We start from the raw sequence: 27565 nt of genomic DNA on the forward strand, positions 1-27565 counted from the left end.
ATATAACTGTAATGAGTAGTAACTGGCAGGAAATTATGCAAGTCTGTCGATACAGTTGAGTCAGCTCATCAGCCTCTTGTCTTGTCATATCTTGTGAACTATTAACCCCTCTCAATCCAATTCCATGTACTAATGACAAAACCACTCAGAACAGAAATACTATACACATCAAATCACTTTGCTCAATTTATAGTTTATTCAGAATTGTTCTCAAACAATGAAGATACATATAAACTTATCAAAGAAATGTATCTGAGAATCTAATTCTCAATTATATCACATTTTTAGATATAAAACACTTTGATTTAGTTATAATTCATTCATTCATTTAGATTCTATTTGGATCATATATTGAGCTCATTAAGGAAAATAAAATGTAGTGCTTATTTCAACCATAATTAGTTTCAAGTCACTCTGACATAGTTGACACATTGAGACTTGGGATTCGCATTTGTGTTCAGCTCAATGTTTCAGAGTTCTTGAGTACGTTCTAAATTCAACTACTTCACACGCTCAGAGTCCTTCGTCAGTAAAAAGACAACAGCTCCCGGTGTGCATTCTGTCATTCAAGACAGGTGTTTTTACAGGGGTAGAAATATCAACTATGGACTAGCTGGTAGGTGACGTTAATACAATTATGTCATATATGCTGCTTCTGACATTGGTCAGTCTTACTCTTTGATCAGTGATCTCCAGAACATTTTCCTTCTATCAGATACTCACCATACTGTGCCCCTTTAGAGTTACAGAAAGATACAGACATCTGGTGCTTAGTTACAAAAAAATACCTGAATATATTAAAACTAATTTTCACATTATTATAACTTATACCATACCTATATAGAGTCCTATATAGAGAATGTGATATAGAGATTATTTATAATTGGTTTTGGCTCATATCACAAACTCACCACCCTTTTAGAGATACATAAAGTTACCCAGATGCCTGGTCATAGTTACTCAAAAACACCTGAATATATCAGAATTGTATGATTCATTCGCTTATAAATTAGGACTATTCAGTTACCAGTGGGTGAGTCTTTCTACAGTAATGGTGGTGCAATCAAGAACACACAGTTACAGAGGTCAGTTGTGCTCCCTGGCTGACCTTATTAAACTCCCACACAATGGCATGTTTCAGCAATCCTCAGCATTTAGGCCACGTTCTGTGGTGATGGTTGGAGTGATTTGCAATCTTAATATCTTTCTGAGTATTTATGAGCATCAAAACCATTCTTCCTGTCGGTGAGGATAGCTAAGCTTTCATGTTTTACTTCTGAGTGCTGAGTTGTACAGTACTCTCCCTATAGTCCACATCAGCCTTAGTTCTCCTTCAGGTTTTGTCCTGAGTTATTCCCCTTTTTTCTGGTCCCATTACCAAGTCATCCATGTCTAATTTGGGTCTTATTCCTGACTGATCTTGGTTGGGTTGGTTCCAGTCTGTCTCTCAGTCAGTGAAGGCACTCCTCTTACATTGGCTAGGGGGTCCCTTGTGATCGTGTTACCAGGGCGATGACGCCCATCAGTCCTGCCGTATGTGTTCCGCCTCCCGCAGAGCCTTCCCATGAAGCCGCGGGGCGAGGTGGACGACAGCATCAGCATGACCAAGGGCTCCAGGAAGACGTTACAAGAGCTTGACAGCATAGCCTCGCTCCTCCACTCCACGTTTTTCTTCAGCACGAAGCCCACGATGTGAGAGGTGTTGTAGGGTGCGTAGCACACCACAAACACTGCCAGCGTGGTGAGAGCCACAGCCAGGACGCGTCTTTTCCCCACAGCGGGCAGGCAGGAGCGCCAGACCAAGGTCACGCACCGCAGGGTGCAGAAGGCTGTGATCACCAGGGGCAGCAGGAAGAGCAGCAGCGCCATCTCCAAGCGCAGTGGTAGAAGCACCTCAAGCTGGGCCCACGTAAAGTTCTCAAAGCACATCGACGAGTTCTCCCTGGAGGGTGAGATAAAGTATGCCCCGCCCTCAGCCACCAAACCCAGGCCCAGGTGTACCAGCACCACGGCCCACAAGGCGGCGCTGATGAAGCAGGAGATGCGGGCGTCCCGGTACCGCTTGTAGCTGATAGGGAAGGCGATGCTGAGGTAGCGCCCCACAGTGACGGCGGTGAGGAAGAGGCAGCTGCCGTAGAGCGAGCTGAATAGGAAGAAGCTGTAGACGGGGCAGATGGGCGGGGGCAGGGCCCAGTCCTGGAGCACCGTCTCCAGGGCCTTGACCGGCATCCAGGCCACCAGCGCCAGGTTGGCCAGGCACAGGTTGAGGGCGTAGACCATGTTGGGCGTGGCGCCCTTTTTGCGTGCCTTGCGGATGTAGACGAACAGGACCAGCAGGTTGGAGGGGAGGCCCAGAATGAAGGTGAAGGAGTAGACAATCAGAGAGATGCAGTCCTTGGCGTCAACTACCCCACGCACGTGCATCGCTTCAGCTCACTGCTGCTGCTGCTGCTGTTGATATGCACTGCATCAGAGGCACCACCTCAACTTCAACCAGTAAAATCCCATGAGGTGTTTAAGAAAAATGGGCTGTGACAAACATAATGGACATCAGAAAAAGACATATCTCTCAAAGCCACACGGTTTAAAACAGATTCCTAACCAAACACAGAATAAATACAGTAAATGCTCTAAGAATAATCATCCATGCTCCTCCAATTATCAGTCCTGCTCCTCTCCACGTGCGAACGGCATCTCAGGAATGAAGGTCCCTTAGGAGGCAATGAGAACTGTAAGGCTCCAGGTAAGGATGTCACCGCTGAGCAAAGCCCCTTCACACACAGACTGGGTACTGAGAGAGAGAGCAGGTGAAGTCTTTGGTGACAGTGTGGGAGGAAGTGCCGTGTGTGTGTGTGTGTGTGTGTGTGTGTGTGTGTGTGTGTGTGTGTGTGTGTGTGTGTGTGTGCGCGTTTGTGTGCGTGTGTGTGTCTGTGGGGGGGGAGGGGGGGATTATGGGGCGGGAGAGGCAGGTTGAGTTACAGCATGACGGGCGAGACAGATAAGGCCTATTCAAGCAGAAGACGATGGCATTAAGGAGGCACCAGGCTGCCTTAATAGCCCCCTCAATGGAGGACGACTGACAGGCAGCATCTGGGCGCTTTAGTGAAATGATTCAGAATAATTGGACTTTTCAGGAAGGGCATGTTCATCCTGCCTCAGCCCAGCCTCTCAAAATGAACTGGAGGGCCAGGCAGTAAAGTCATAAAGAGGTGGTCATAAAAAGATGGTCATTGTGTGGGAGCAGGGTAGGGCTTGAGGAACTAGTGGCTTGTTTGTGGCACAAGAGAGATTCTATATATTGTATTACAGTGGGAAAAAGAGATGCTTTGTTTGTTCATATGTGCTGGTGGGTGTGAGAGTGGAGGCTGATGGGTGGAGAGTGGAGGCTGATGGGTGGAGAGTAGAGGCTGATGGGTGGAGAGTGGAGGCTGATGGGTGGGTGTGAGAGTGGAGGCTGATGGGTGGAGAGTGGAGGCTGATGGGTGGAGAGTAGAGGCTGATGGGTGGAGAGTGGAGGCTGATGGGTGGGTGTGAGAGTGGGTGTGAGAGTGGAGGCTGGGGGGGTGGGGTGGGGGGGTAGCTGGTTATGTAGGGCTTAAGGGCTTATGGGCTTGAGCCTGTTGTTTTTTATGATGAGAAGAAGGGAGGTACATGTGCAAGTCCATGTCACTTCCCCAAATACCATCATGCAGGCCATTCCGCATAGGTGTTGGTAAACTGAGTTTACCCTCCACTGCATCACCTGATGTTTTCTCATTGAATTCCTCATTCCATTCCATGCATCACAATGAGCCCGTCTTCTGATTTCTGCCTCCACCAGCCTCCCCTGGTCCTGATGCAGAAGATAAATAGATGGCCAGTGAAGTGCCCAAATTACACAGGGCACACATCCCCTGATCTGGACTTCTATTAGGCCAACATTCTACTGTAGGGAGACATGGAAAAATGTGCTGTCCTATCCTATGAAAAAAAGAATTGGCAAAAAAGCATATTATGCCTACAGATATCAAAACACATTTCTGTAATATAATAATAATATATTCCAATTAGCTGACGCTTCTTCCAAAGCAACTTACATTGAGTGCATATATTTCAGTATATATGTTCCCAGCAGGAATCAAACCCACAACCTAAGCGTTGTTAGCACCATGCTCTACCAACTGAGCCACAGAGGATCATTTCTGATATATCTTTTGTGCTGCGTAGAAGAAAAAGGATTGCAAGAAATCTGCCCATCAGTCTCTCGTTCCTCCTCTCTTAAAAACACCATCTGACTCAAACAGCCACATTTGGAGACATTACAACCAAGTGAGGCGGTTATGGTGGTTTGTTATCAATGATGTTTCCTGTGCGTGTTTACCTTGTTTTTATCTACCCCTCATTCGAGACAAAGTTCACATGCTAGTAATTTTCCCCAAGCTGTTCAAAACAGCCTCTGCTGATCAAACAAAACATGTATGGATGGATGGAGCATGAACAAGGTCATTAATGCTAATGGTCAATAAAGGTAGATGACCTTAAATAACACGCATGAATCAGACATGACTACCCACGCCACTATTATTGTTGTTTCTGCTGCTAAATACTTCCTTATGCTATTGTTTCTATTTATTATTATTATTATTCATTTGTTGCACTGTTGAGGAGCTAGTTTGCCCTAAGCATTTCATTGCACCATCTACAGTTGTGTTCTGTGTATATGACAAATAAACTTGGATTTGATTTGATTTTGATTTGATTTGAATGTGATCACTGCCTTCTCTGCAAAACAAAACCTCTGTGTATCTCATGAAATCTATCCCAAAGGTATGTATAACATCACGCATGTAATGTGACACATCTAGGTAAAGAAAGGACCAGGGAAATTAAAGGATTATTGAAAGGTTTATTTGCCTGATTAATATGATTATTTATTTTTGATACATGAACAGAGTTCAGTTGATGACACAATTTGACTGATTTCATGCTACTGTTTGATGATGTATCATGAAACATGCAGAGGACATCACAGATATGTGCAAACATTCTTAGTATTTATCAGGAGCACCGCAATACAGAGCATGACAGACTCTAAAACCATGACAACAGCATAACACAGGGGACCAAGCCGTCAACATGGACAATGAGAGGGGTACAGGAATGTGAGGTGAGAATATAACGTTATTACGTCTTATGTCTATGGGTGTAAGACTGGCTGCTCTACTGAAAATGTCAAATAATACGTTCCATTTGCTGTTCCAATTTGTTACAAATACTTACAATAAACGGTAGAATTGCAAACAATTTTACAATCTAAAACAGGCATTTTCAACACATTTTTAATGTGTAAATTCCCGGTGACAGAGGATCTGAGGATCTGGTTGTTTAGGCCAGCAGCTCCAGGTTATGTCTCCCGCTGGAGTTGGTGAGGGGAACAACGGCACCAGGGGCCAGGTCAGTGAGGGGGGCGGCAGTGAGGCGGCCACGGCCCTCCAGGCTACGCTGCTCCAGAGAGAGGGCGTCTTGCTTACGGGACAGATCCTCCACCATGCGCGACTGGTGCAGCTGCAGAGTCTGGAGGGAGTGCCTGGGTGGGGATGTGGGGGGGGGGGGGGGGGTGTAGAGGGGAAGAGGAAGGGGGAGACACAGGATAGGTTATTGTCATTGACACAGGATGGTAGCAATCAAAAGATGTCTGACAGTATGAGGGCATAGTCGTATAACACTATACTATACTTATTCTGCTTTTGTATCATCTTATATTCACCCCTTGATTTTATTGCAATGTGCAAATAAATAGAACACTTATAGCAGAGACTTAAGACTGCATGATAGGATTGCGGAAGCAGATGCTAGAGGATAGATAAGAGTCTTGAAAGGAAGAGGTGGACGGCTATCAGATGTACTGAGGAGGAGTAATGGTGTGTTGGGGTTCCCCTTAGCTTAGTGGGATACACTACTAAGACATGACTCACTGTGCCTGGGCCAGCTTCTGTTTCATAGCCAGAATGGTAGCATCCAGCTGCTTGGCTTCCTCCACAAGCCCATACTGAACCTGGGGAATCACAAGAAGCCAATCAGAGGCTGACAATCAGAGACTTCTAAGACACACACACACACACACAGACACAGAGACACACAGAGACACATACAGGTACACAGAAACACACACAGACACACACACTTGCACACACGCAAGCACGCACTCATGCACACACACACACACACACACACACACACACACACACACACTCATGCACGTACGCACGCACAACCACTTTGGGAAACCATACTCAAACACATTGATAAACCGTATGTCCATATGGGCTAGTCCAGGTGTACCTCATCCCTGCAGAGGTCCACCCCAGGCCTCTTGGTCCTGTTCTCCAGACGGGTGTGAACCAGCTTCAGTGGAGCCATCTTCGCCTGGAGGTCACTCTCCAACCCATGGATGTCGCTCTCATGATCTGTGATCTCATCCTGGGTCTGACAGACAGAGGTAGCAAGAGACAGAGATAATGATCAGATGATGCTGGCTACACTTTGATGAGTCATGCACTATTTATGCACTGCCTTTATATACAGTATACACAAGTTCATGCACTTTATGACTTCAAATCAGTACAATTCACATTGTACCACGGTAGTACCATGATGGCACATGCTACATACAGACATTGGGGTTTTGCTCAAAGGCTAAGGAGAATTTGTCAATCATTTGTCAATCATTATCAGTTAAACAATTTTAGACCCATTTCTAAACTCCCCTTTTTATCCAAAGTTTTAGAGAAGGTTGTCTATAATGAACTGACTAGATATCTGGATAGAAATATATATATATTTTTTATTTTAAAAGTTTGAAATCTGATCATAGCACTGAAACTGCTCTACTTAAAGTCACAAAAGGACCTACTTTTAGCAGCCGATTCAGTGTTCCATTTTTAATTCTTCTTGATCTTAGTGAAGCCTTTGATACAACCATTTTACTAAACCGCCTTAGATATTGTGTAGGTATTACAGACACTGCCTTAAAATGGTTCTCCTCATACCACCAGACAATTTTGGCTGTCTGTCTGCCAACATGAAATCCTCTCACGGTTACTGATAGTCCAAAATGCTGCAGCTAGGCGTTTAACAAGAACTATGAAAAGAGACCAAATCACCTCAAGTAAAGTCTCCCTACACTGGTTACCTGTTAGTTTTAGAATTGATTTTAAGATTTTACTGATAACTTTTAAGGCTCGGGTGGGTTTGGCACCGGACTATATTAAGAGTTGGAGGACTCACAATTTTCAGCTGCCACTGCAGCTCGTCATGGGCCTGCTCTAGGTGGTGAGTGCGTTTGCGGAGGGTGAACTCTGTGGCGATTCGCTGAGCCTCAAGCTCATTCTGCAGCTGAGGGACAGAGAGACACACTTCACTCTCACACAGGTACATACTGTACACTTACACCCACACATCATAACAATATCTATGTTGAGGAAATATCTGCTCAAATATATAAAATATACTGCATATCAGACATTATACACAACAAAGGAATTGAGAGCTGTCACACTGCTCAGTGCTATTGAGTGCTATTGAGGCTGGCCTTGCATCTTCTTCGCACTGTGTCACAACACAGACCCAATGATCGATATACATGATCTATATATACACATGGTATATAGATTAGTGTACAGAGCCCATTATTACTAATGGCAAGTGAGACTAGGGTTGGCCATTCAATGCTACTCCTAATTCTTCTGCCCTTCCTCCCCCTCCCTGCTTCCTCCCCTCCCCTGCATCCCTCCCTCCCTCCCCCGGCCCTCTCTCCTGTCACACCTGTAACCTGGTCACACTCATGTCCTCCCGCATCTGTAGTGACACTTGCATCTCCTCCTGAGCCCGGGTCACATTGTACTGGCTAAACTGCTCCCACTGCTGGGGCGTAGTGGAACTGCAACAGCACATTTTCACAATACAGGTACAGTATATTCAGCTCAGGTACAATCAGTTGAAAAGCAAATGGTGTAATTGTATGTTTTGTCATGGGTCAAAAAATAAACGTTATATGCCAACATAAATATGCAGATAGAGTATATGGTTAGATGATAATTTACATGATGGCGAATGGCCACTGACTTTATTAAAGATTAATAAAGAAGAGTATTTGACAGGGCATGATCGGTATAGTCGTTGAAACTGCTTAGTATTTCGAGAAGGTATTTCTCTGTGATGTACACCCTCATTCCAGCTCACCCCGTGGGTATGCGGGTAGGGTTGGGCTTCAGGGAGATCTCAGATGACCCCTCGGTGAGTGACAGGCAGCACATGTCAATGTCCAGGGCCTCCCCCTTGTTCTGAAGGTCATGGGTCAGCTGTTGACGGGACTCCTGCAGAACACTAAGAAGAGAAGAGTCCTGTATAAGGGCTTTGACAAATTAATGAGTAAACTTCTCCTTCTCCTCTCCCTCCCTTCCTCGTGCGCTCTCATTCTCCCCCAACTCTTTCTTACCACAGCTGCTCGAAGGCCTTGTCGATGCGTTGCTGCAGCACTCGCTGTGCCCCGTCGATCACCTCCACTTCCTTCTTCAGCTGCGCCAACACGTGGTCGCTGACCAGCTCGTTGCCACGGCGACCCTCTCTCAGGGTCAGGCATTCGACAGTGACCTCCAGAGGCACTGCTGTGGCGGCCAAGGCCCGCTCCGTCTCCTCCTTCGACTGTGCACACGCATACATACATACATACATACATACATACATACACACACACACACACACACACACACACACACACACACACACACACACACACACACACGCATACATACATACATACATACATACATACATACATACATACATAGCAGTATACACATGGGGAGACTCAATGTCACCTTTTGGATATGATCTATAGTATGTGAAATGTATGAGCAACATTTGTTCAGTGAGATAGAAAAGAGAAAAAAGAAAAGATGGCAGTGAGATTGTAGTTAAGAGTTTACTAAGTGTTTTCAATTCACCAGGGTAAGAGCATTCATCTCTTTGTCCACATCCCAGGCACAGGATTCCAAAGTCTCTTTCCAGCGGGATATGTCCCGGATCCTGTCACTAAGCCTGCGAGAGCTGTCACTCTTATCCCAGTTGGTCTAAGAGAGGGAGAGAGAGAGAGAGAGAGTGTGAATGAGCTTACTTTTTTTTTTAGGGCATTTCTGCTTTATTGGGATGGAAATAGTAGAGATTGCCAGGAAGGATGGGTACATGCAGGATATGTCGATGGCCGGAATCGAACCAGGGACCTTGCGATGATATGGTACACGCCTTAGTGTGTATCTATCTTATTGTACATATCTTACTGTTCAGATAGAAAATCCAAATGATTATGCTTTTTAAAAAAATTTATTACACAAAACCTCAATCTCTTACCTTACTGGTTGTCTCATTGCGCAGGGATCTGCCCTCCTGGCGTATATTGTGTGAGATGTGTCTCCTGTGCTCTGCTGTATGAGACATCTGCTTGTTACTGGTGTCCCAGTCTGAGACACTGAACCTGAGACCTGGCTTTGCACTGAGCGTAGCCATCCTTGCTGTGTCTCACGAGACTGAAACAAACAGGAGACAAACAAACATGTAATTGTGACAGGAGATGAGTGGATAATTCTGTTAACATGATGTGGGACAGATATGGGCTTATTATTTGACCTTCAAATGTTGGGTGAGGTCATGCTTAGGTCATGAGACACGAGCGTTTTTAGCCTCTCTGCCCACAACCAAATGAGCCAACTGCCTTACTCACTAACTCTGACCAGCTATATTAGGCAGAACTGAACTCTACATAACCTTCACAAACATCACATTGAAAACATTAAGCTGTGCTGCCGAACAAGCTGTGAAACAGGAATTTCACATAAACGAGGCAGGAAGCTTGCTGTTAAAAGTGTGAAACAGTGACTGTAGTCAGGGACTGAAACAGTAATCATGTTAAACATGTTTATTTATCCCCTGTAACAGACTGAAAATAGAATTTCTGATAATCATAAGAGGTTATTATTAATGATGATACTAATGAGGATTGTAATAAATGCCAAGAATAGGTTCATGACAAATTGAATAGACTGTTGGCCATATACAGTGCCTTCGGAAAGTATTCACTTTTTCCACATTTTATTGTGTTATAGACTCAATTTAAAATGGATTAAATTAAAAGAATTTGCCATCAATCCACACACAATACCCCAGAATGAAAATTTCAGTACATTTATTAAAATTGAAATACCTCATGTACATGAGCATTCAGACCCTTTCCTATGACACTCTTAAAATTAGCTAAAATGCAAAAATGTCATCAACAAATCACTCAATAAGTTGAAATGAGTCCCTCTTAGATACAGAAATTAATTCCAAAATTACATGAAGTGTTATCATTGCATTAAGATGGACTCAATTTAACTTATTGAGTGATTTGTTGATGACATTTTTGCATTTTAACTCATTTTAAAAGTGTCATAGCAAAGGGTGTGAATACTTATGTACATGAGGTATTTCAATTTTAATGATTTTACTGAAATATAAATAAAAATAAATAAAAATAAAGTGTTTGTCACTTTGTCATTTGGGGGTATTGTGTGTGGATTGATGGTAAATTCTTTTAATTTAATCCATTTTAAATTGAGTCTATAACACAACAAAATGTGGAGGGGGCTGAATACTTTCCGAAGGCACTGTAGCAGAGAAAAGGTATGCAAAATTAATCTAATTAACTATGGAAAATATTTTTGGGTTATTCACAGGTGTCCTGATTATAGAGTAATGCTGCCTTTTATTAGTGGTCTTGCTTCAGTAAGTCCAACTATTGTTCTTGCTCATTCTTCTTATGCCAATTTTCACACCGCTATTACAAAAGAAAATGCCTTGGTTTTAACTAAACCACAGAACTCTCGAACGTGGTCATTCATAGCGTTCTATTTACTTACCCAAAGTTCGAATATTTCCGGATATTGTGATGTCTTCAGCGGCGGCTCTGAACTTGTGTCCAAAACCGTCCCTCAACAACTCTTGCAGACCGTTTCCAGGTAACACACATACGCAACCAGGCACACGCAGGCACTAAATAATTAAAATGCCATGGCAACGTTCAACAAATAGTCGTTTAAAGTGTTTCAGTAATGACAAGGGTATTACTGTAACATGGCGCAACAAAGGTATAGATTAGGCTTACTGCTGTGTAACAATGTCTATTATGACTAAATAATGCAAACACATTTTCCTTATTTGACTCGGTGAAACATTGTACCCACCTGTTTTTTTTTGTAGTTTTTTTTCGCTTTGTTTTGAAAAAGCCCCTTAGATTTGATCAAATTAAACAAGACTCTTATGGGTCTACTGCCTGGAAACCACAATCTCTTTACACAACATTATATACAAGTGTAATAAAAATAGCATAATCAATGAGGGCAGAAAATAATCCATTATTCCCTAAATAAATGTAATACAGAAAACACAGGTTTCATACATACAGTACTTTATTAAAACATCAACAATTAAATATGACAACCAAATAAAAAGGCTCAACATAGGACCAGGATCAGATGAGTGTTAAGACAAGAAAGGTCTTTCTTTACATACAATGATACGTTCTAAAAGTGTCACAACAAGTCCATAATCAGGCAAAGATTGAGCACTTAACTTTAACCAAAGCAATATTTGTCATTTGTTTCTTATGAAGTATGATATGCAGCGAACCACGGTAGAGGTGCAGGGTTCGGATAGTTTTTTTTCTTCCGTGGCAAACGGGCACTCACGAAACACAACTGGACCACTGTATTAGGTATCTATCTGTAAACTTGTAAATCTGTAACACGTCAAAGCCTTTCACCAAAGGCGAGGAAAAGACACTTTCTCATGCATACATTCTGTGAAATCCAGAGCATGAGGAGTGGTTTAAAACTAATAGTATAAATTATGAGGAAATCATGGCAAAAACAATACCATGATACTGTAGGTAAAAGAAGACTTCTTTGAAAGCAAGCCTGACCTAACAGTCAGTTGTACTTTACATATTGCTGTCTGTTTAAAAAATAAAACACTACATTAAGCTGCTTGTCACCTAAGGAGTTGAGTGGCAGTCTAAAATTTCCCCTGGTGCCCAATTAAGTGCTAATTTGTGGGTTATGCCACGTGAGTACCCGTCTACCTTACCATCCCCACGTATTTTTGGTCCTGACACCTCAAAACTAACAAGCTCTGCATATTGTTGTGTTCTTGGCATATGTCAGAGGCGCGCACACACGCACGCGCGCACACACACACGTGCACACCCGTGCACACACACACACACACACACACACGCATCAATATATACTTGTAGACATGGGCATATTGCCCTCAATGTTTTGAAAGTAAGATTTCTTCTTTGATTGACTTGTTTTCAGCACCATCAGGAAAGGCACGGTCTACAGACTATTGTGTCCAAGGATGAACCTTCACCCCACCCCCCACAACAAGATTTTAGATAGACATTACAAAATGTAAAATATCTCACTTGGAGCAGGACATGTGTGAAAACAATAACAGTCTAGGTCACATTCACTGCCTTCAGAGTCTACACGACTAGGTTCTGTGAGATAAAGGGACATTGGTCATGTTTGAGACTGACTACACTGCAGTTGTCTGGCACAGAAGAGCGGGATTCTACAGGCTACCTTACACTGATGTGGTTTCTGAGATGAAGATCTGGAGCACATGCAGACATACTGCAATGTAGTCGCTCTCAAACACGACCATAACATGAATGGAAGCTGCTCTTCAGATGGTTAGTCCAATGAAAGGAGGATGATGGGGAAAAATGGGGGGGAGGTTCATCCCATCACTACACAACACAACACAACACCTGGCCCAATAACAACTATCCCCACACAGCAGGTCGATGCAGCAGATACTTCGGTAGAACACACGTTTCGCTTTCACATGGAACAAACAAACTACATATCAGTCTATTGCATTATTAAATTTGGATAATTATTAGTGACTATTATTATTATTATTATTGTTTTATATCATTATCACCGTCATTATTGTTCTATTTTTTTTTCATAGAATTTGTTAGCAAAAATAAGTGGTGTGCATTACATATACTTTTTAAATATACAAATATATCTCCATTCAGAATTTAAAATGCTTCAGAATAACATGAGAGAAGGCAGCTTTTTAGAAGGATGAGGGCATCACCTGGGGGAGCCTGTATTACCCCTGCACCTCTAAATAAGCTCACAATGCCCCGCCTCTTGAATGCAATACCCCGCCAACAGGGCCCGAGAGAGGTCAATTCCGTGGCAACATGAATGGATAGAATTCCTGTACTAAAGCTGTACAGACGTCAAATATTCACACGAGCAGGGTAGCTACAGATACGCCCACAGTTGCAGATCGGATCCTACTTGCGCTTGTTCTTCAAGTAAAATCAAATGCTGGTAATTCTTGACATCAGGAAAGTAACCATTTTGCTTGAACTTCACACACACACACACACTCCTTGGGGCTAACTAGCTGTACTAACTAGCTGTACTAACTAGCTGTACTGATGCCTGCAACGGTGTGGGTTCTGCCGCAAACTGTTACTTCACAATCGTACCCTCTGGGAATTAAAGCCTGCGTCCCATCATGTCATCGTAGGAGAGTCCTCTCCATTTCTAATTCTAAATCCGGACTTAACACCAAATGAAGTTCATAATGTCCCACTAAAAAACAAGGGATGCCGCCCCCCCCCCCCCCCCCATATCCCCATCCCCCCTCAGACACACTACACATCTCAGCACCTTGGGCCTGTGTTCAACCTTAAACACATGTATATATTTAAGTGCAGTAAGTTGTCATAATTATTATAGTTTTCGCTTTGTATGAATATATATATGTATGAAATAAAATGTATTATAGCAGCTAGTGTGGTTCTGATAACACGTGGCTAGGACAGCAAGCGCGGTCGAGCGCCATGCAACAACGCTGCCGCTGTTGCAAAGGCAGTGAGAGCAGGAGCGACCGTCTCCTACACAAGGCCCGTACCACTTACACCAAGCCCCATACAGACCCAAATTCCCCCACTCCCCCCCCCACGAGGCACGTTGGATTGGTCCAAGTGGAACATGAAGAAACTCAAAGGCCTCATCTGGAGTCTACTGCACAGCAAGGCGTAGGGAGACAATGCCCTTCAGTAAAATGCAAAAAAACCAAACCCGGCTTGATAAAACTGAAATATGAAGGCTTACTTTAACAGTGCAAAATGAGTCTCACCAGAGCCCAACAATGGACAAGACAACAGAGTTGACTGTCCTCACCTTCACTTGGGTCAGCCTACATATCAAGTAATTCACATTTCTATTCAAAAGTACTGTAAATCATGAAGTTGAATCGATGAAGCCACTCTATGCTATCTAACCCCCTGTTTTGGACAGCATATTATTCTTACAGTATGGTTTGATGAGATTATTTGACTGTAACTAAATGCGTTATCGGAAGCACCCAAATAAACATAGATTTTAGAATACTACTCTCAATTGTTTTTTCCACCCAAATCAGGCACTTGTCATGATTCATCCCATTTACTGAATACAACTCCTACAATCAGAACGTAGGTATTTTGTGGCATCGATCCTTACAATCAAAGAATGTTGAGGACAGCTTACTCCTACGACATTCCATATCCTTTGTCCTAATATCCAATCATAATGTTCTCCATGAAACCTGGCCTCTGCATTGACGGCTTATTGCACTGAAGGAATTCATGACAACATAATTCGTCAGTTCCTTACTTAAAAACCAGAAAAACCCCCAATGGTCGCTGACAAACAAGACAGTGCTATTGCTGAAAGTGAATGAAAAAACAAAAAATCAATCTCATAAATAGCAGGTGAAATAAAAACACAAAGGGAAATTGAAATATAAAAATCTGTACTACGTTGAGGTCTGTACAGAGATATAAGGAGGTCCATTATGTGGCGTGGGTTGATATACTAACCGTACTCTAGTCTACATGTAGCTAACCAGTCTTGGCTTCTGGTACTGCAGGCATCAAGTGCCTGACAATCCCTTCAAACAATGGCTGTATGTGGCTGTACTTAAAAGACAAAAATATATATATTTCTTTCAATGTTGATATTGATAGAGAGAGCAGCAATTCAAGAGTTAAACCGTCTGATGCTATGACTGCAGTTAAGTCACCGTTGGCTTAAAGGGAGAGTACTGTAGAGTAACTGGTAGAGCTGCTCGCCGTGTGAGAATGGGCAAAGCTGTGAGTTCCCTAGCACACTCTCAACAAACAGGCATCGCCATGACAATCAGATACTTATAGGGAACACGAAAAACGCACGTCAAGACGAGTTGATGGAAACATATAAAAAGGACAACTTAGACGATGAACCACCATGGGCAGGCAAGCCAGCAGGGAGGATATGCCCTGCTCTTAAACCCTAACGTACACCTGCTATGCCCTGCTCCCTCACGCACCAATATCATCATTTTCAGTTCCCTGTTTCTTCTCTATACTCTGTTGTTAAAGGTAACACAAAAGAAAAAAAGGTTGAGCTGCTGTCAAAACTGTAAGGCGAGGAGAACATGACTAGCAAGCTCGAAGAGCGGTATCAGAGACGCGTACAAATCCATGATGAATTAAAATACAGCAGAGTAAAAATGGGGGCGGGCGCTCCGAGACGATTGGCTGGTTCCATATTGCATAACGTGGCTGTAATCCCCTCTGGTTGGTTGTTGATATCCGTAGCAACTTGGCATCTCCTTGTCAGCAACCAGGGTTGCTCCAGGCCCCAGGGAGCAATGAATGACTGACCAGGCAGAAGCCCACTAGGACACACAGGCTGACTGGGTGGGATGTTGTGGGGGGCTCTCAGGCGAAGTACATGGTCCTCAGTGTGTCGTGGTGAATCTGAACAGCCTTGGCAAGCGCACTGGGGTCCCGGCCATTACTCTGCCCAGAGACATGACTGCCCTCCGCACTGGGAGTGTGTGAGAGAGAGATTGAGAAAGAGAAAGGGAAAGGGATTGAGAGAGAAATAAAACATTTGACTTAAAAAGGAACATTTCACAGATTGTCACCACAACTCAATAAGTGGTCTTTGTTGTCTAAATAGCCAGGAAATTAAATTAAAAACAATTAGAGCAAACAAGCAAGAAAAAAGCCTTTTATCGGACCAGGAAGTAATGAGTCAGAATGATTGACTCCTACAATGTCCATAGTGTTTTGCACCGTAATTTAACAGTAGCCACACAACGTCTGCGCTTTAAGCACACGCTGGTGTAGCAGGTAACATTGACTGAAACAGGAGTCTATCGCGTATCGCACACGTCTCACAGATGTGGATTCCAGCAGGGCTGTTAACTCAACAGTCTCTCTCTCCTCACCTGTCATGTTCCTTGTCGACTAGATGATAGCGGGCTCTGAAGGCCACCAGGTGGGCGTAGTAGGCAGGCGCCGGGATGGAGACGGAGCGGGTGCAGCGTACGTAGGTGTGGCACAGCTGGTAGGTGAGCAGCTGGAACTCGTCAGCAGTGAAGCAGTTGTCGTCCCACAGGACGTGGTAGTGAGAAGGCCGGCTTGTACCCTGGAGGGGGGAGAGGTGGAGGTTAGTCCCACCCAGGTGGGGTCCAGGTAGGTTTCCACCAATGGGTTACAGGGGTACAGGGATGTATTCGCAGGTGAGATACAGGTACACACTAGCCCGTGAACAGACTACTGTCATATATGTTGCCATATAATTTTTTTTATAGGGCACACTTCAGGGTAACAGGCAGAGAATTGGGACGCAGGATATATCTGGTCATGGTCAGACCATGGTCCTGAAACGCACCTGTATTCCAGCGTGACTGCAGAGGTAAAAGTCGAACTCGTAGGGGTGGGTGATGTCTGTGTCCACGGTGGTGCCAGCAGGAATGTTACCGCTCCGCCCAACCTGCCAGACAGACACCAACATACCATGAGCAGGGATAACAACTGAACACCACATGTGCAGTACCTCCAGGCACTCCAGAAGACATTTTGCATTCAGAACCGGAAAAGCAAGAACTGAGCAAACAATGACCCCTGGCAGAAGTCAAGAGAGGGACACATAGTGCCACTCACCCTCTCGTTGCGGTCGGCACAGAAGAGGCGTGTGTGGTGGCGTTTCTGCACCACGATGTAGGTGATACCTGGCTGGTAGTCCTTCTCCAGGCCGATACAGGCCTCTCGGATGGCCAACAGTTCATAGTACAGCACCTGCACACAGAGATACAGCACTCAGTCGGCACATCAGCAAGACTGTGATGAAAAGGAACTCAAGGGGCAAGTAGCCATGTACATGTACAGGTCCTCTGTGGCTGTGCTGGTAGAGCATGGTGCTAACAACGCATAGGTTGAAGATTTGATTCCCGCTGAGACCATATATACTGAAAAATGTATGCACTCACTGCAATGTAAGTCGCTTTGGATAAAACCGTCAGCTAAATGGCATATATTATATTATATTGTAGTTATAAAAAAGATATATATACACACACATCCTGAATGTCATTACATGATCAATCTCATGAGATTCAGGGTAATCATCCAGAGGGTTTAACTAGAAGGTGTTTTAACAAACAAACTGACCTGTCTGAACTGGCCCTCTGACACCCCGTCCCTGTAGAAGATGATTCTAGTGGGTTTGTAGCGGGTGGACTTGTAGAACTGGATCAGGAGCTCCCGCACCATGGAGGCCAGGTCCTGGATCACCTCCTGCCTGGGGCGCTGGACCCGCACTGTGGCGCAATACCTGCTGGGGTGGGCGTCCATGCTGCCCACCACCTGAAGAGAGAGGAGGAGAGAGGGAAGGAGGAAAAAAGAGGGAGAGAGAGGGAAGGGGGGAAAAAATAGGGAGAAAGAGAGGGAAGAGAGGGAAGGGAGGGAAAGGGAGAGAAGGGAGGGCGCGAGCGAGCAGAGAAAGAAAGAGAGATGGAGAATTTCAGAAACTACTAATGACTAAATAGAGAAAGCCAAGTCCAGACAGAGAAGCTGAGATGTACCGCTGCAATGGATGGCTTCTTTCCATCTCCTGCTGGAGGGTGTGTGACGTCAGCCCCCAAGAAGATCACAGGCTGCTGGAACACAGACGGACTGGGGGGAGGGGGGGTACAGAGAGAGAAACATCAGATACATGCACCATACAAATAGGTGCTGTTTTCTTCTACTTCTTTCACTCTATACTACTATTTCTAGTGCTACTACTTTTTCCACCTCCACCACCACCACTACTACTCACCGTTGGTGTGGTACCAGGATGTTGTTGATGCCCCCCAGTTTGACATTGATCTTCAGGCAGAGGTTGGAGAGGGTCTGGGGGGATGTCTTCACCACGTTCTTCACCTGAACACATTGGGTGGCCATACCAAGGAGAGTGTCTCCCACCCGCTTCACCTCAGCTGTGGGGGACAGAGTCGCAAGCATTTATAGTAGCTGGCAAAATGTATATACACACACAGTATATTGGACATGTAAATACAATAAAACTAAAATCAATGCATTTTAAATATGATTCATAAATCGTAATGTAAACATCTATCAATCGAATGGTATTAAACAGTACAGTGTATGAACCCATACCGTAGACCGGGGTCTTTCCGGGCAGGATGACGATGATGAGCTGCAGCCCAGCGTAGGTGTTCTTCAGGTGTCTGAACATGGGCTCCACACTGTCCGCTCCCTGGGCGTACTTACAGAAACACGGCTGGCCCTGGATGGGCATCCCAGCATCCTTGGAGATCTTACGCAGCTGGTCAGTGAAACCCCTGGAGAGACGGAGGGTGAGAGAGGGGGATGAGGAACCCAGAGAGAGATGGAAAAAAAGCACAGAAGTTGGTGAAAGTGTTTGATTTGGGGTAAAAGGGAATACACCAACAAGACGTATAACCAACAGAACATCCGCAAATTATATTGACACACAACTGATCGGAGAGTTGAGCTGTTCAGAAAAGGACACAATGGGCCAGTTTCACAGACAAGGCTTAAGCCTAGTCCTGGACTAATTCACACTTTCAATGGCAAATTGCCACTGGATGCGGATGCTTTTTAGTCTAGGACTAGGCTTAAGCCTCGTCTGTGAAACCGGCCCCTATGGAGTGTGAGAGAGAGAGACCCAACACAGCACTCACTTTAGAATCTCCTCGCGACACTGCCTCTGTGTGGCAAAGCAGGCGATGGCCCACATCTTGATCTCAACGCCCGTGTGGAACTGCTTCCCCCTCATGTCCCACACGCCGTGGCTGGGCGTGGCCACGGTGCGGTTCTGCAACGACAGCGCAGGAGTGATCTGCTGGGGCTGGCGGTCACACACAAACAGTACAGTACATACACAGACAGATAGGGACAGAGACTCGGTTTGTATCAAGAGAAAAGGATTGACACACAGACTGCTTCACACACACAGAATTTGACTGATTGGCCGTCATTAGCTCGTGGTGCTAGTATATACACACACAATATACAAAAACACTGATGGCTCGCCGCGAAGCACCTTCCTAAAAGCTTGGTTCTGAGATACTGCGTGTCAGGATACTTCACATGAGGATAGGCTGGAATGCACACAAGCAAGACAAACACAGTCAACTGACGAGCGTGCATACAGGACATGAAGACAAACAGAGATCTAGTGATAACACAGGCTTAGAACATTCTCAACATGGGAGAGCAGTACACGTCTGTGACATCAAGGATCCCTTCCAATCTTAATTATTATTATTATGCAGCTTCAAAAGCATTCTCCAATCAACACACAGATACATACAACGACATGCGCTCCGGCAAAGCCACACGAGCAAAGGGGTAATCACGGAGAGGGAGAGAAGAGAGTTGAGCGTGACAAAGAAAGAAAGAAAGAAAGAAAGGAAGGGTGGTGATAGTGGTGGAGCGTTTGTGAAACGTAGAAAGAAGAGTAACGAAGTGATTGAAAATCAGAGCGAATGGAGAGGCTAAGTCACACACACACACACACACACACACACACACACACACACACACACGCGAATAAAGCATGATTTAAACGGGCAGGTACCATGAAGTGTTCAGAGCTCGCCCTGCCGCCATACTGCAACCCGGGGGCAGGAAGCACGCGGGCCGTGACCTGAGCCATCTCATCTCGCACGCGGAACTGGAACTCCTGGACGAACGGGTCAGCCTCGTAGTTAGCACTACGCACCTACGACAGTTGGGAAACAGGGGGAAGAAGTCGTTAAGATGGGAGCGGATGATTTTTTGCACGAAAATGTATAGACTCAGTTAACTCTGAAGTTATACATCTTCCGAGGCACCGGGGGAGCTACAGTACTTACCAGCCTGCTTATCTCCTCCTGCCTGTCTGGGGCAGAGCGTGCGGTGGCTTTGATCATGGTGGACGTCTGGTTGTCTGTGAGTTTCTTAATACAGCGCTGGCCAACCACGATGTTGCACACCTGCACAGGTACACAGTACAGTCATGTGAAACACGCAGAGTAGAATTGGTAGTGCTTAAGCTGACACCTTAAGCACAGTTGATAAATTCAACCCCTAGCCCCTCCTCCCTAGCCACTTCCTGTCAATCTGAGAGGATTGCATAGATGGAGCATTATGGCGAGATTGCTTATACCTATCCAATGCTCTCAGATCTACATGATCTGATCTAGTGGGTAGGGGCTAGGGGTAAATTTGGAATTCAGCCAGTGGTTGAGAGAGCAGTATATGTATTGGGGCTCACCTCCAGGGGCAGGTAGGTGTGCTTCTGCTCCTGCCCCACCTGTAGGCAGGGTAGGTGGGGGTATTTCAGCTGCAGGCTGTACTTTTCTCTGAAGTACTGGGCCACCGTACGCTCCACCGTCTGACCATTCTCAAGCTGCAGGGGAAACCTGGAGGTTCAGGGAGAAAAACATGGAGGTGTAAGCTTGGTTTTGCTGCGTTATGCTTAGTTATCTACGTATAGGAGCAGTTTCCCAGACAGACTAAGCCTGGCCCTATACTACATTACACTTTCAATGGGATTCTCTATTGAAAATGCTTTTTAGTCCAGGGCTAGGTTTAATTATGTTCTGGAAGACCGGCCTCTTAATATTGAAACACTTAACTGTCTTTCTGATGACCTCAGTCACAGTTAAGACCAATTCCAGGCCTGAGGGCAGGACTTTACGTCCAGGTTCAGACATGCATGTACATTTTTACATTTACATTTATGGCATTTAGCAGACGCCTTTATCCAAAGCGACTTAAAACACCTATATTTGTCTAAGTAAGTGAATCATCTATCCATCAGTCATCATAAGAAAAGGTAATCTATGCTAGGACCAGGGGCTATTGGCAGTCACAATGCTAGAAGAGGGAATAATTTTATTTATTTATTTTTAATTTATTTACAGGAGAGAAACTTGCACAGGGGAGTAGTGGGGATGAAGAGGTCTTTAGGAGGGACAGTTAAGATGTAGCCTGAAGAGATGGGTCTTCAATCCACGGCGGAAGATAGGTAGTGACTCTACATGTCACTCTCTGACCCGGTAGGAACTTACGTCTGGTGGCTGGCAGGTCGCCGTGTCACATTGCACACCCTGTACTTCCTCCGCATGGTTCCACAGTGGGTCACTTCCACCTTCAGACCTGAGCACAGAACACGGAAGAGATCAATCAAATTTTATTTGTCACGAACATCGCATACAGCTGTAATTGACGCAGTGAAATGCATTGGGATCTTGCTCCTCGCTCAACAACAACAGTCAGAAACAATCAACAGGTCAACAATAAGAGTAATAAAAAAGTGACAATAGTACTAGTGCAAATAATGTGTAATAATGTCAGATGTCATGGGGGGGGGGATAACTGAACCTGCAGAATGGGAATAAACATTTAGTACTCTATTCTCTACCATTAAACTACAGTTTAGTACTCTATTCTCTACTATTAAAAAAAGTAATGAGTACATGTTTCTTAAAGGTTCCAATAGCCAGTTCAGTAATACTGATAGTTTTCACTATTCTATTACTACAGTGCCACCAAGACAAACCTGGATAGAGACAAAACATGATCCCTGTAGTATTCCTGCTGCTGCCGTGGTAATGTCATCGTACCTTTGATCTCTTTGGTGAACTTGACCCTGTGGGAGTCGGTGAGGGGGCGGGGCTGTTCATCTATGTTGTGTATGTCCAGGACCTCACACATGAACTGGATCACCGGCTGTGCCTTGTAGAAAGCCGTGGCTGATACTAGAGGGGAAATGAGGTGAAATAAAATCAGTTGAAAAAGGGCGGAGGCGTTAAAAGAACAGAATACCAAATTGTAGCTTATGACCAATCTGTGACGGTTAAAATTCTATATTATACTTATCAGGGTTCTCTCCAGAATTGTTCTGGTGTCGTTGGATTGATGAAAACCAACTTGCGTTTATTCATGTCAAAATTAAGCTAAAACACAATAAACTGAGGAACACTTTCGCTTTTAACAACGTCATCGGCGATCAAAGATAGTTACTCTATCATCACTAAATCATTTCCTCTGAAATTTCCTACTACATCATTTCCTCTGAAATTAAACTGATATTTAGGTGACGCAGGGCCTCTCTTACATTCCTTTGGGGAGAACCCAGCCTACAGACACAAACACGTTACGGGCCAAGCTACAGATGCTGCATCATTGAGTAATTGGAGACAAACTGCTCACCATCAATGTTCAGCATCATCTTCCACATGGCGGGCCTCACTGACTGGTGGAAGCCGAACCACACCTCCCTGCCCCCTCCCAGGGGGTGGTCATATCCCTCTGGGGAGGAGAAGAAGGACCGACCCACCGGGGTGTACCTGAGAGGAGGAGGGAGAAAGACAGAGAGTCACGTTTCCCAGCCAGTGCATTCATTGAGTTACTCTACTAATGATGGACTGAATCTAAAGGGTGGATGGATTGGATACACTGTACCCACATCCTGACAGAATAGCATGCTATACGGTGGCAGGTAGCCTTGAGGTTAGGGAGTCCGGCCAGTAACTGTGAGGTCGTAGTTCGATCTCCTGTGCTGATGGGAGGGTGAGAGATGTGCCTACCACTGCCGTTGTGCCCTTCAGCAAAGGCACCTAAACTGCTCACCTCTCTGCGGATGTGCTACATGTGTGCGTTTCGGGGGGCGGTATGAAAAAAGTCAAATTTCTGCTTCACCCGTGTAATAGACAATAAAGTATTCTTCTTCTTCAGTTGCATAAAGCTACTAATAGGAGCTCCAAATGGACACAAACTAAGTGAACAGCTGAAATCTGTTAGGCTAGCGCTGTCCAGTGCGGCGGGGACTCACTTCATGGAGGGGAGGTGTCGCAGGACCACGTCCACAGCGTGCACAGGATTGGTGCTGACAGGCTTGTCCAGGTCCAGCGGTTCTTGTACACTGCGACCAGTCAGGACCTCATGCAACATGTGCCAGCTGACCAGGGACACAAACTTGATGGAGACTTTGAAGGGACGATCCTTACCCCCCTCACCTGGCAGAGTGACATCCAGATCCACCTGAAGAGACAGAGAAGAAGTTATAGCTTCGTGGGAAATATAGAATATCATCACTGACACATACCATACACCCATTACTGACACATAGCACATCCCTTCTGACATATACAGTACATACTAATTCACACATAAAGGGATATTCCACCCCAAAAATAAACACTGGTTTGGCCCTGGCTTGTAGTTGCCCAGACAGTTTTTAGTTACATATGTTGCTTCCTTAGATAGTTACGTAGTCATATTTTGGGCCATTCATTCTGGAAATATGTCCAAAACACTTTGCAGACACTGCAAACCAACTAGTATTGTGACAGAATAAAATGAAAAGTCACATTACTTCACTGTAATCCACTTTAGGATTGTGTTACCATGACAATAAAATGCTAAAGTGCATTACAGCGGGATTCTGTCATAATATTTTTGGTTGGATTGGAGTGTCTGCAAGTGTTCTGGACATATTTCCAGAATGACCTGACCACAGGAAAAACTCCCCGATCTTAACATGACACTGGCAGCATCATCACAAAGTGGGCATATGTGTCCTGTGCCTCTCACCCCTGCAGTGGCCACTGGTAGCGGGTTGGCTGTGTAGAGGCTCCTCTTCCCATCGTAAACTGGCCTACGGTCCCCAAAGATGGTCACTTTGAAGTGCTGCACCATGGAGTCCACCACCTCCCTAGGGTGCACCAGAGAGACATACCCTACATGACAACTCTCCAAAACAGATAAACGGTACATTTCCTGGTGCAAGTGGAGTGTAGTCAGAATATTATTTCCACATTTCAGGCAGCGTGTTGAGGGGCTACCTGTTGACCCGGCGTGGGCACTTCTCTGGCTTGATGTCCACCTCATACAGGTAGACATCCATCTTGGGGATCTCCACCTCGAAGCAGTTGGCCAGCAGCTTGATGGGCTTCCCCATGGTTCCATAGCCAGGGCGCCGCGGCACGGTGAACAGGGCCAGGGCCCCAACATCTCCTACACACAGACGGAGGGGAGAGGAATGTTAGAAGGGGCTTTTTGCAGGGCGCTTAGTGGCATAGCACACTAATGCGCATACCACATAATCGCAAGGTTCCTGGTTCGATTCCGACCCTCGACACGTCTTGCATGTCATCCCTCCTCTCTCTCCCATCCTTCCTGTCAATCTCTACTGTCTCTATCCCAATAAAACAGAAATGCCCTAAAACATATTTTAAAAAAGAAGGGACTTTTTGCACACTAGAGGGCTGACCCAAAACCGTACTGTGCTGGCTCTGATATTGTCTTTTCACATTGTCCTTTGTAGCACTGTTACAGTAACCACGTGGTGAAAGTGTAACCACGCCAGCCAGTACAGTTCATAAGTGCTTTGTGTACCACACTTCTGAAATAGAGAGAGGCTGTGGAGGAAGAGGCAGTCAAAGTGCAAATAGAGAGGCAGGAAATGTCAAGATAGGAAGTGGTAGATACTGTATGGAGGAAAGAGCAAAGTAGGAGGTGACTTGAGAAGGGGTTTGTAGGCCTCTAAAATGGCTGAGGAAAAAAGAGGTTAAAAGGACAAGGATAAACGTGATTTGTTCCATATTACAGCGAGACGAAGGTGATGAAATAGAAAGGGGATGAGTATTATTGCCCACTAATATGGCACATTGGCACTTTAAAAGTTTCTGTGATGACATTTAGCCTAGCCGGTTGCCACACCACGCCAACTTAGCTAAGCTTTCATGACAGCCTCCTCGGAAACAAATCCGGCAACTCTGACATCACACAACCACAGCTATGAGTCAGAGGAGCCAAGCACTACCTACACTGAATGACATACAAAACACACACACAAATTGGCACCTAGCCTATACAGTGGATTCTCACAAAACATCTCCCAACACGTAACTCAAAAAATATGCTGCCAACTTGCTGTGTTTACAAACAAGAAAACTGGTGGTAACCACATCAAGGACTCATTCAAATGTTATGTTGCTCATAGGCTAAGTCACAGAGACCTACTCTTGAAAATGTAATACAGACATATATATAAGGGTGAGGGGAAGGAAAATGTGAGGCAGTCCAGTCTGTCAGGGTGAGAGGCTGTAACAAGGTACAACCTGCCAGCTGTAGCAAGGTGCTAGCTGCAGAGTGAGATTGTACTCTGATGTCTGTCCCCTGTGTCTCTCTCTCCCATGTGTCGTCGCTATGCCAACAGCACCCATGTGGCTGCTACTTCTCCATGGCAACGCAGACCATACTGACAAGGAGGAGGAAAAACAGGTGTGTCCAGATTTATTTAACTCCATCACTTTTCTTTCTGTCTCTCGGACAGACAATTTCCCTAGACTAGGCTGATCGCTCTACTCTGTACTTGTACTGATTACATGACTCCACAAGAAACAACTGTGTGGGCAAGAGTGGGCAAGAGTGGAGGTGTTAAAGAAGACAACTTTGTTCCTTCTATATTTATAGTGGGTTGAAAGACCATCTACAGACCTCTAGTCTAGCTATTAATCACTGTGCTGCCTTAGCTTGTACACAGATCATCCTCCAAGATTATAATTGTATTGAAAGTTGTATCAAGCCTAAACAGAAAACAACAGATGCTGCTACTAATGGCGTTTCTAAATGAGAGGCAAAATGCAGCTGTACCCTAGTTAGTAGGCCCAGGTCCCCCGCCTGTCATTCCTTAGGGGGAAAATATGGCATAAAATGTTTCTGATTTAGCCAAAAACAGCCCATAAAAAAACAGCCATGAAAAGTAAAAATGCCATTTTGTGCAGTCCCCCAACACATTTCTCAAACAAAGATGCCCCTAAGCATAAGTAAATTGACGTTGTACGCCTGTCATGCTAAATTGATTGGTAATTAAGGGAGGTAAGAGTGTGCATTCAATAACTACTGTATCCATGACACCCACCCCATACACACACAGCTCTTCTTGCGTTCTGCCTACTCGTGACACCAGTCTCTCACTGGCTCGAGTTAAAGACGCACACCTGACGGTTTTGCCACCTGCCTCTGACAGGCGACAAAGAATGACGTCGACAAAACGAGTGAGACTGGTTGTGGTTTTGGATTCACACATGGCGTTTGGTAAACCGTCCTTAGTAACAACGGTCACCAAAACAATTTACTGGGTAGGAGCTTGGCTGAAAGTGCGTTTATGTTTATAGACAAATTGGTACAGATAGCCGTATCTATAATATTGTTAACACTTGGTTAGACATCATTGTGACTAGTATAATATTCCGTTTTAATGGCTAGTTTCTCTGATAAAACAACCACACCAGTTTCAGCCGTAATATGGCAACAACTTAAAGCGAAATAAACCTCAAAACTTGTGACTTGTCAATATGTTGACAAACTGATAACATTTGTACCTGAAGTTCCGATTTCCATTCATGAGGTCTCTGTCCGGATTCTCCCCGGCTCCCAATAGTCAAATCTCGGCGCAGGGTTATTCAGCGGTGTCGCTCCAGGGTTGGAGGCTTTCTAGCCAACGACTTACTCAAGCCGACACCCCGGCTTCTGTCGCTGATGTGGAACCGGGCCGCTTGGGGGGGTCCGCTTAGCCGGAGCCGAGGTCCTCCCTTCCTCGGTCGCAGCTGTCAACCGACACAAGTTGGACGACGTCTCCCCTTCCGTTCGTTTAGAGCTCGAATTGTTCCCAGCTGAAATCAGAAATATTTTCAAAGGCTATCAAGTCTCTGTAAATATTTTAGAGAGTCGGACGGTCGACAGCACTCGTCTGTGAAATGTTTCACTAACGTTAGCTTAGGCTAGTTAGTTAGCTATCTCAATCGTTCCACTTGAATAATTACCTGGATAATAACTGTTTAACGTTTGTCTCGTGTTCTTCGGACCGGTAATATGGTATTTCTGCCGCTCTTTGGGTGTTGTTCTGCCGGCAAATCGGGGTTTCACCCGGTGATATCTTGGTTGCAACCAGTTTCAGCGTTCCTCTTGCGCCCTCTCCCTCCTCCTCCAGTTAGGGAAATCCTACAGGAAATACCAACTTCAGAAAACATCGTCACTTCCTAGAATTTTGTTCATTTTGCACATAGGCTTTAGACATGGCCTTGTAGCTAGGAATATATACATATGTTTAGATCATCT

General features: G+C 44.9%; 3 protein-coding genes across 4 annotated transcripts; all 3 read right to left on the reverse strand.

Moving 5' to 3' along the window:
- Window positions 1-1404: 1404 nt before the first annotated feature.
- On the reverse strand, window positions 1405-2424 carry LOC310812576 (free fatty acid receptor 2; the record flags this gene model as incomplete). The annotated part of the gene is made up of 1 exon (XM_083681199.1): window positions 1405-2424. The coding sequence occupies one exon, from the start codon at window positions 2422-2424 to the stop codon at window positions 1405-1407; it is 1020 nt and encodes a 339-aa protein (XP_083537325.1).
- A 2940-nt stretch (window positions 2425-5364) lies between these two features.
- Window positions 5365-9543, reverse strand: tekt2 (tektin 2 (testicular); the record flags this gene model as incomplete). Its single annotated transcript, XM_083681200.1, has 9 exons — window positions 5365-5566; window positions 5955-6034; window positions 6322-6465; window positions 7267-7374; window positions 7804-7918; window positions 8221-8364; window positions 8477-8682; window positions 8985-9110; window positions 9388-9543. The coding sequence occupies 9 exons, from the start codon at window positions 9541-9543 to the stop codon at window positions 5365-5367; spliced, it is 1281 nt and encodes a 426-aa protein (XP_083537326.1).
- A 4204-nt stretch (window positions 9544-13747) lies between these two features.
- Window positions 13748-27533, reverse strand: ago3b (argonaute RISC catalytic component 3b). 2 transcript variants are annotated; one of them, XM_083679801.1, is made up of 20 exons: window positions 27271-27533; window positions 26830-27120; window positions 24286-24457; window positions 24035-24155; window positions 23274-23482; window positions 22652-22788; window positions 22063-22197; window positions 21508-21595; window positions 20709-20856; window positions 20308-20427; window positions 20031-20174; window positions 19132-19265; window positions 18584-18768; window positions 18243-18402; window positions 18007-18097; window positions 17594-17788; window positions 17087-17221; window positions 16815-16916; window positions 16369-16568; window positions 13748-15962 (listed from the first exon to the last, which is right to left on the reverse strand). In XM_083679801.1, the coding sequence occupies exons 2-20, from the start codon at window positions 26846-26848 to the stop codon at window positions 15854-15856; spliced, it is 2604 nt and encodes an 867-aa protein (XP_083535927.1). In that variant the 5' UTR covers window positions 26849-27120; window positions 27271-27533; the 3' UTR covers window positions 13748-15853. The 2 variants fall into 2 exon arrangements, with proteins under 2 accessions (XP_083535927.1, XP_083535926.1); XM_083679800.1 differs by having other exon boundaries at window positions 19132-19298.
- Between the last annotated feature and the right edge of the window lie 32 nt (window positions 27534-27565).

Source organism: Argentina silus (assembly GCF_951799395.1).
Source record: "Argentina silus genome assembly, chromosome: 11".
NCBI lineage: Eukaryota > Metazoa > Chordata > Actinopteri > Argentiniformes > Argentinidae > Argentina > Argentina silus.

Coding starts and splice junctions, on each gene's coding strand:
- ago3b (XM_083679800.1), bottom strand. Junction 18,098..18,242: donor ATCCTGGTACCACACCAACG/GTGAGTAGTAGT, acceptor CCCTCCCCCCAG/TCCGTCTGTGTTCCAGCAGC. Junction 17,222..17,593: donor CAGAGGGCCAGTTCAGACAG/GTCAGTTTGTTT, acceptor CTCTGTGTGCAG/GTGCTGTACTATGAACTGTT.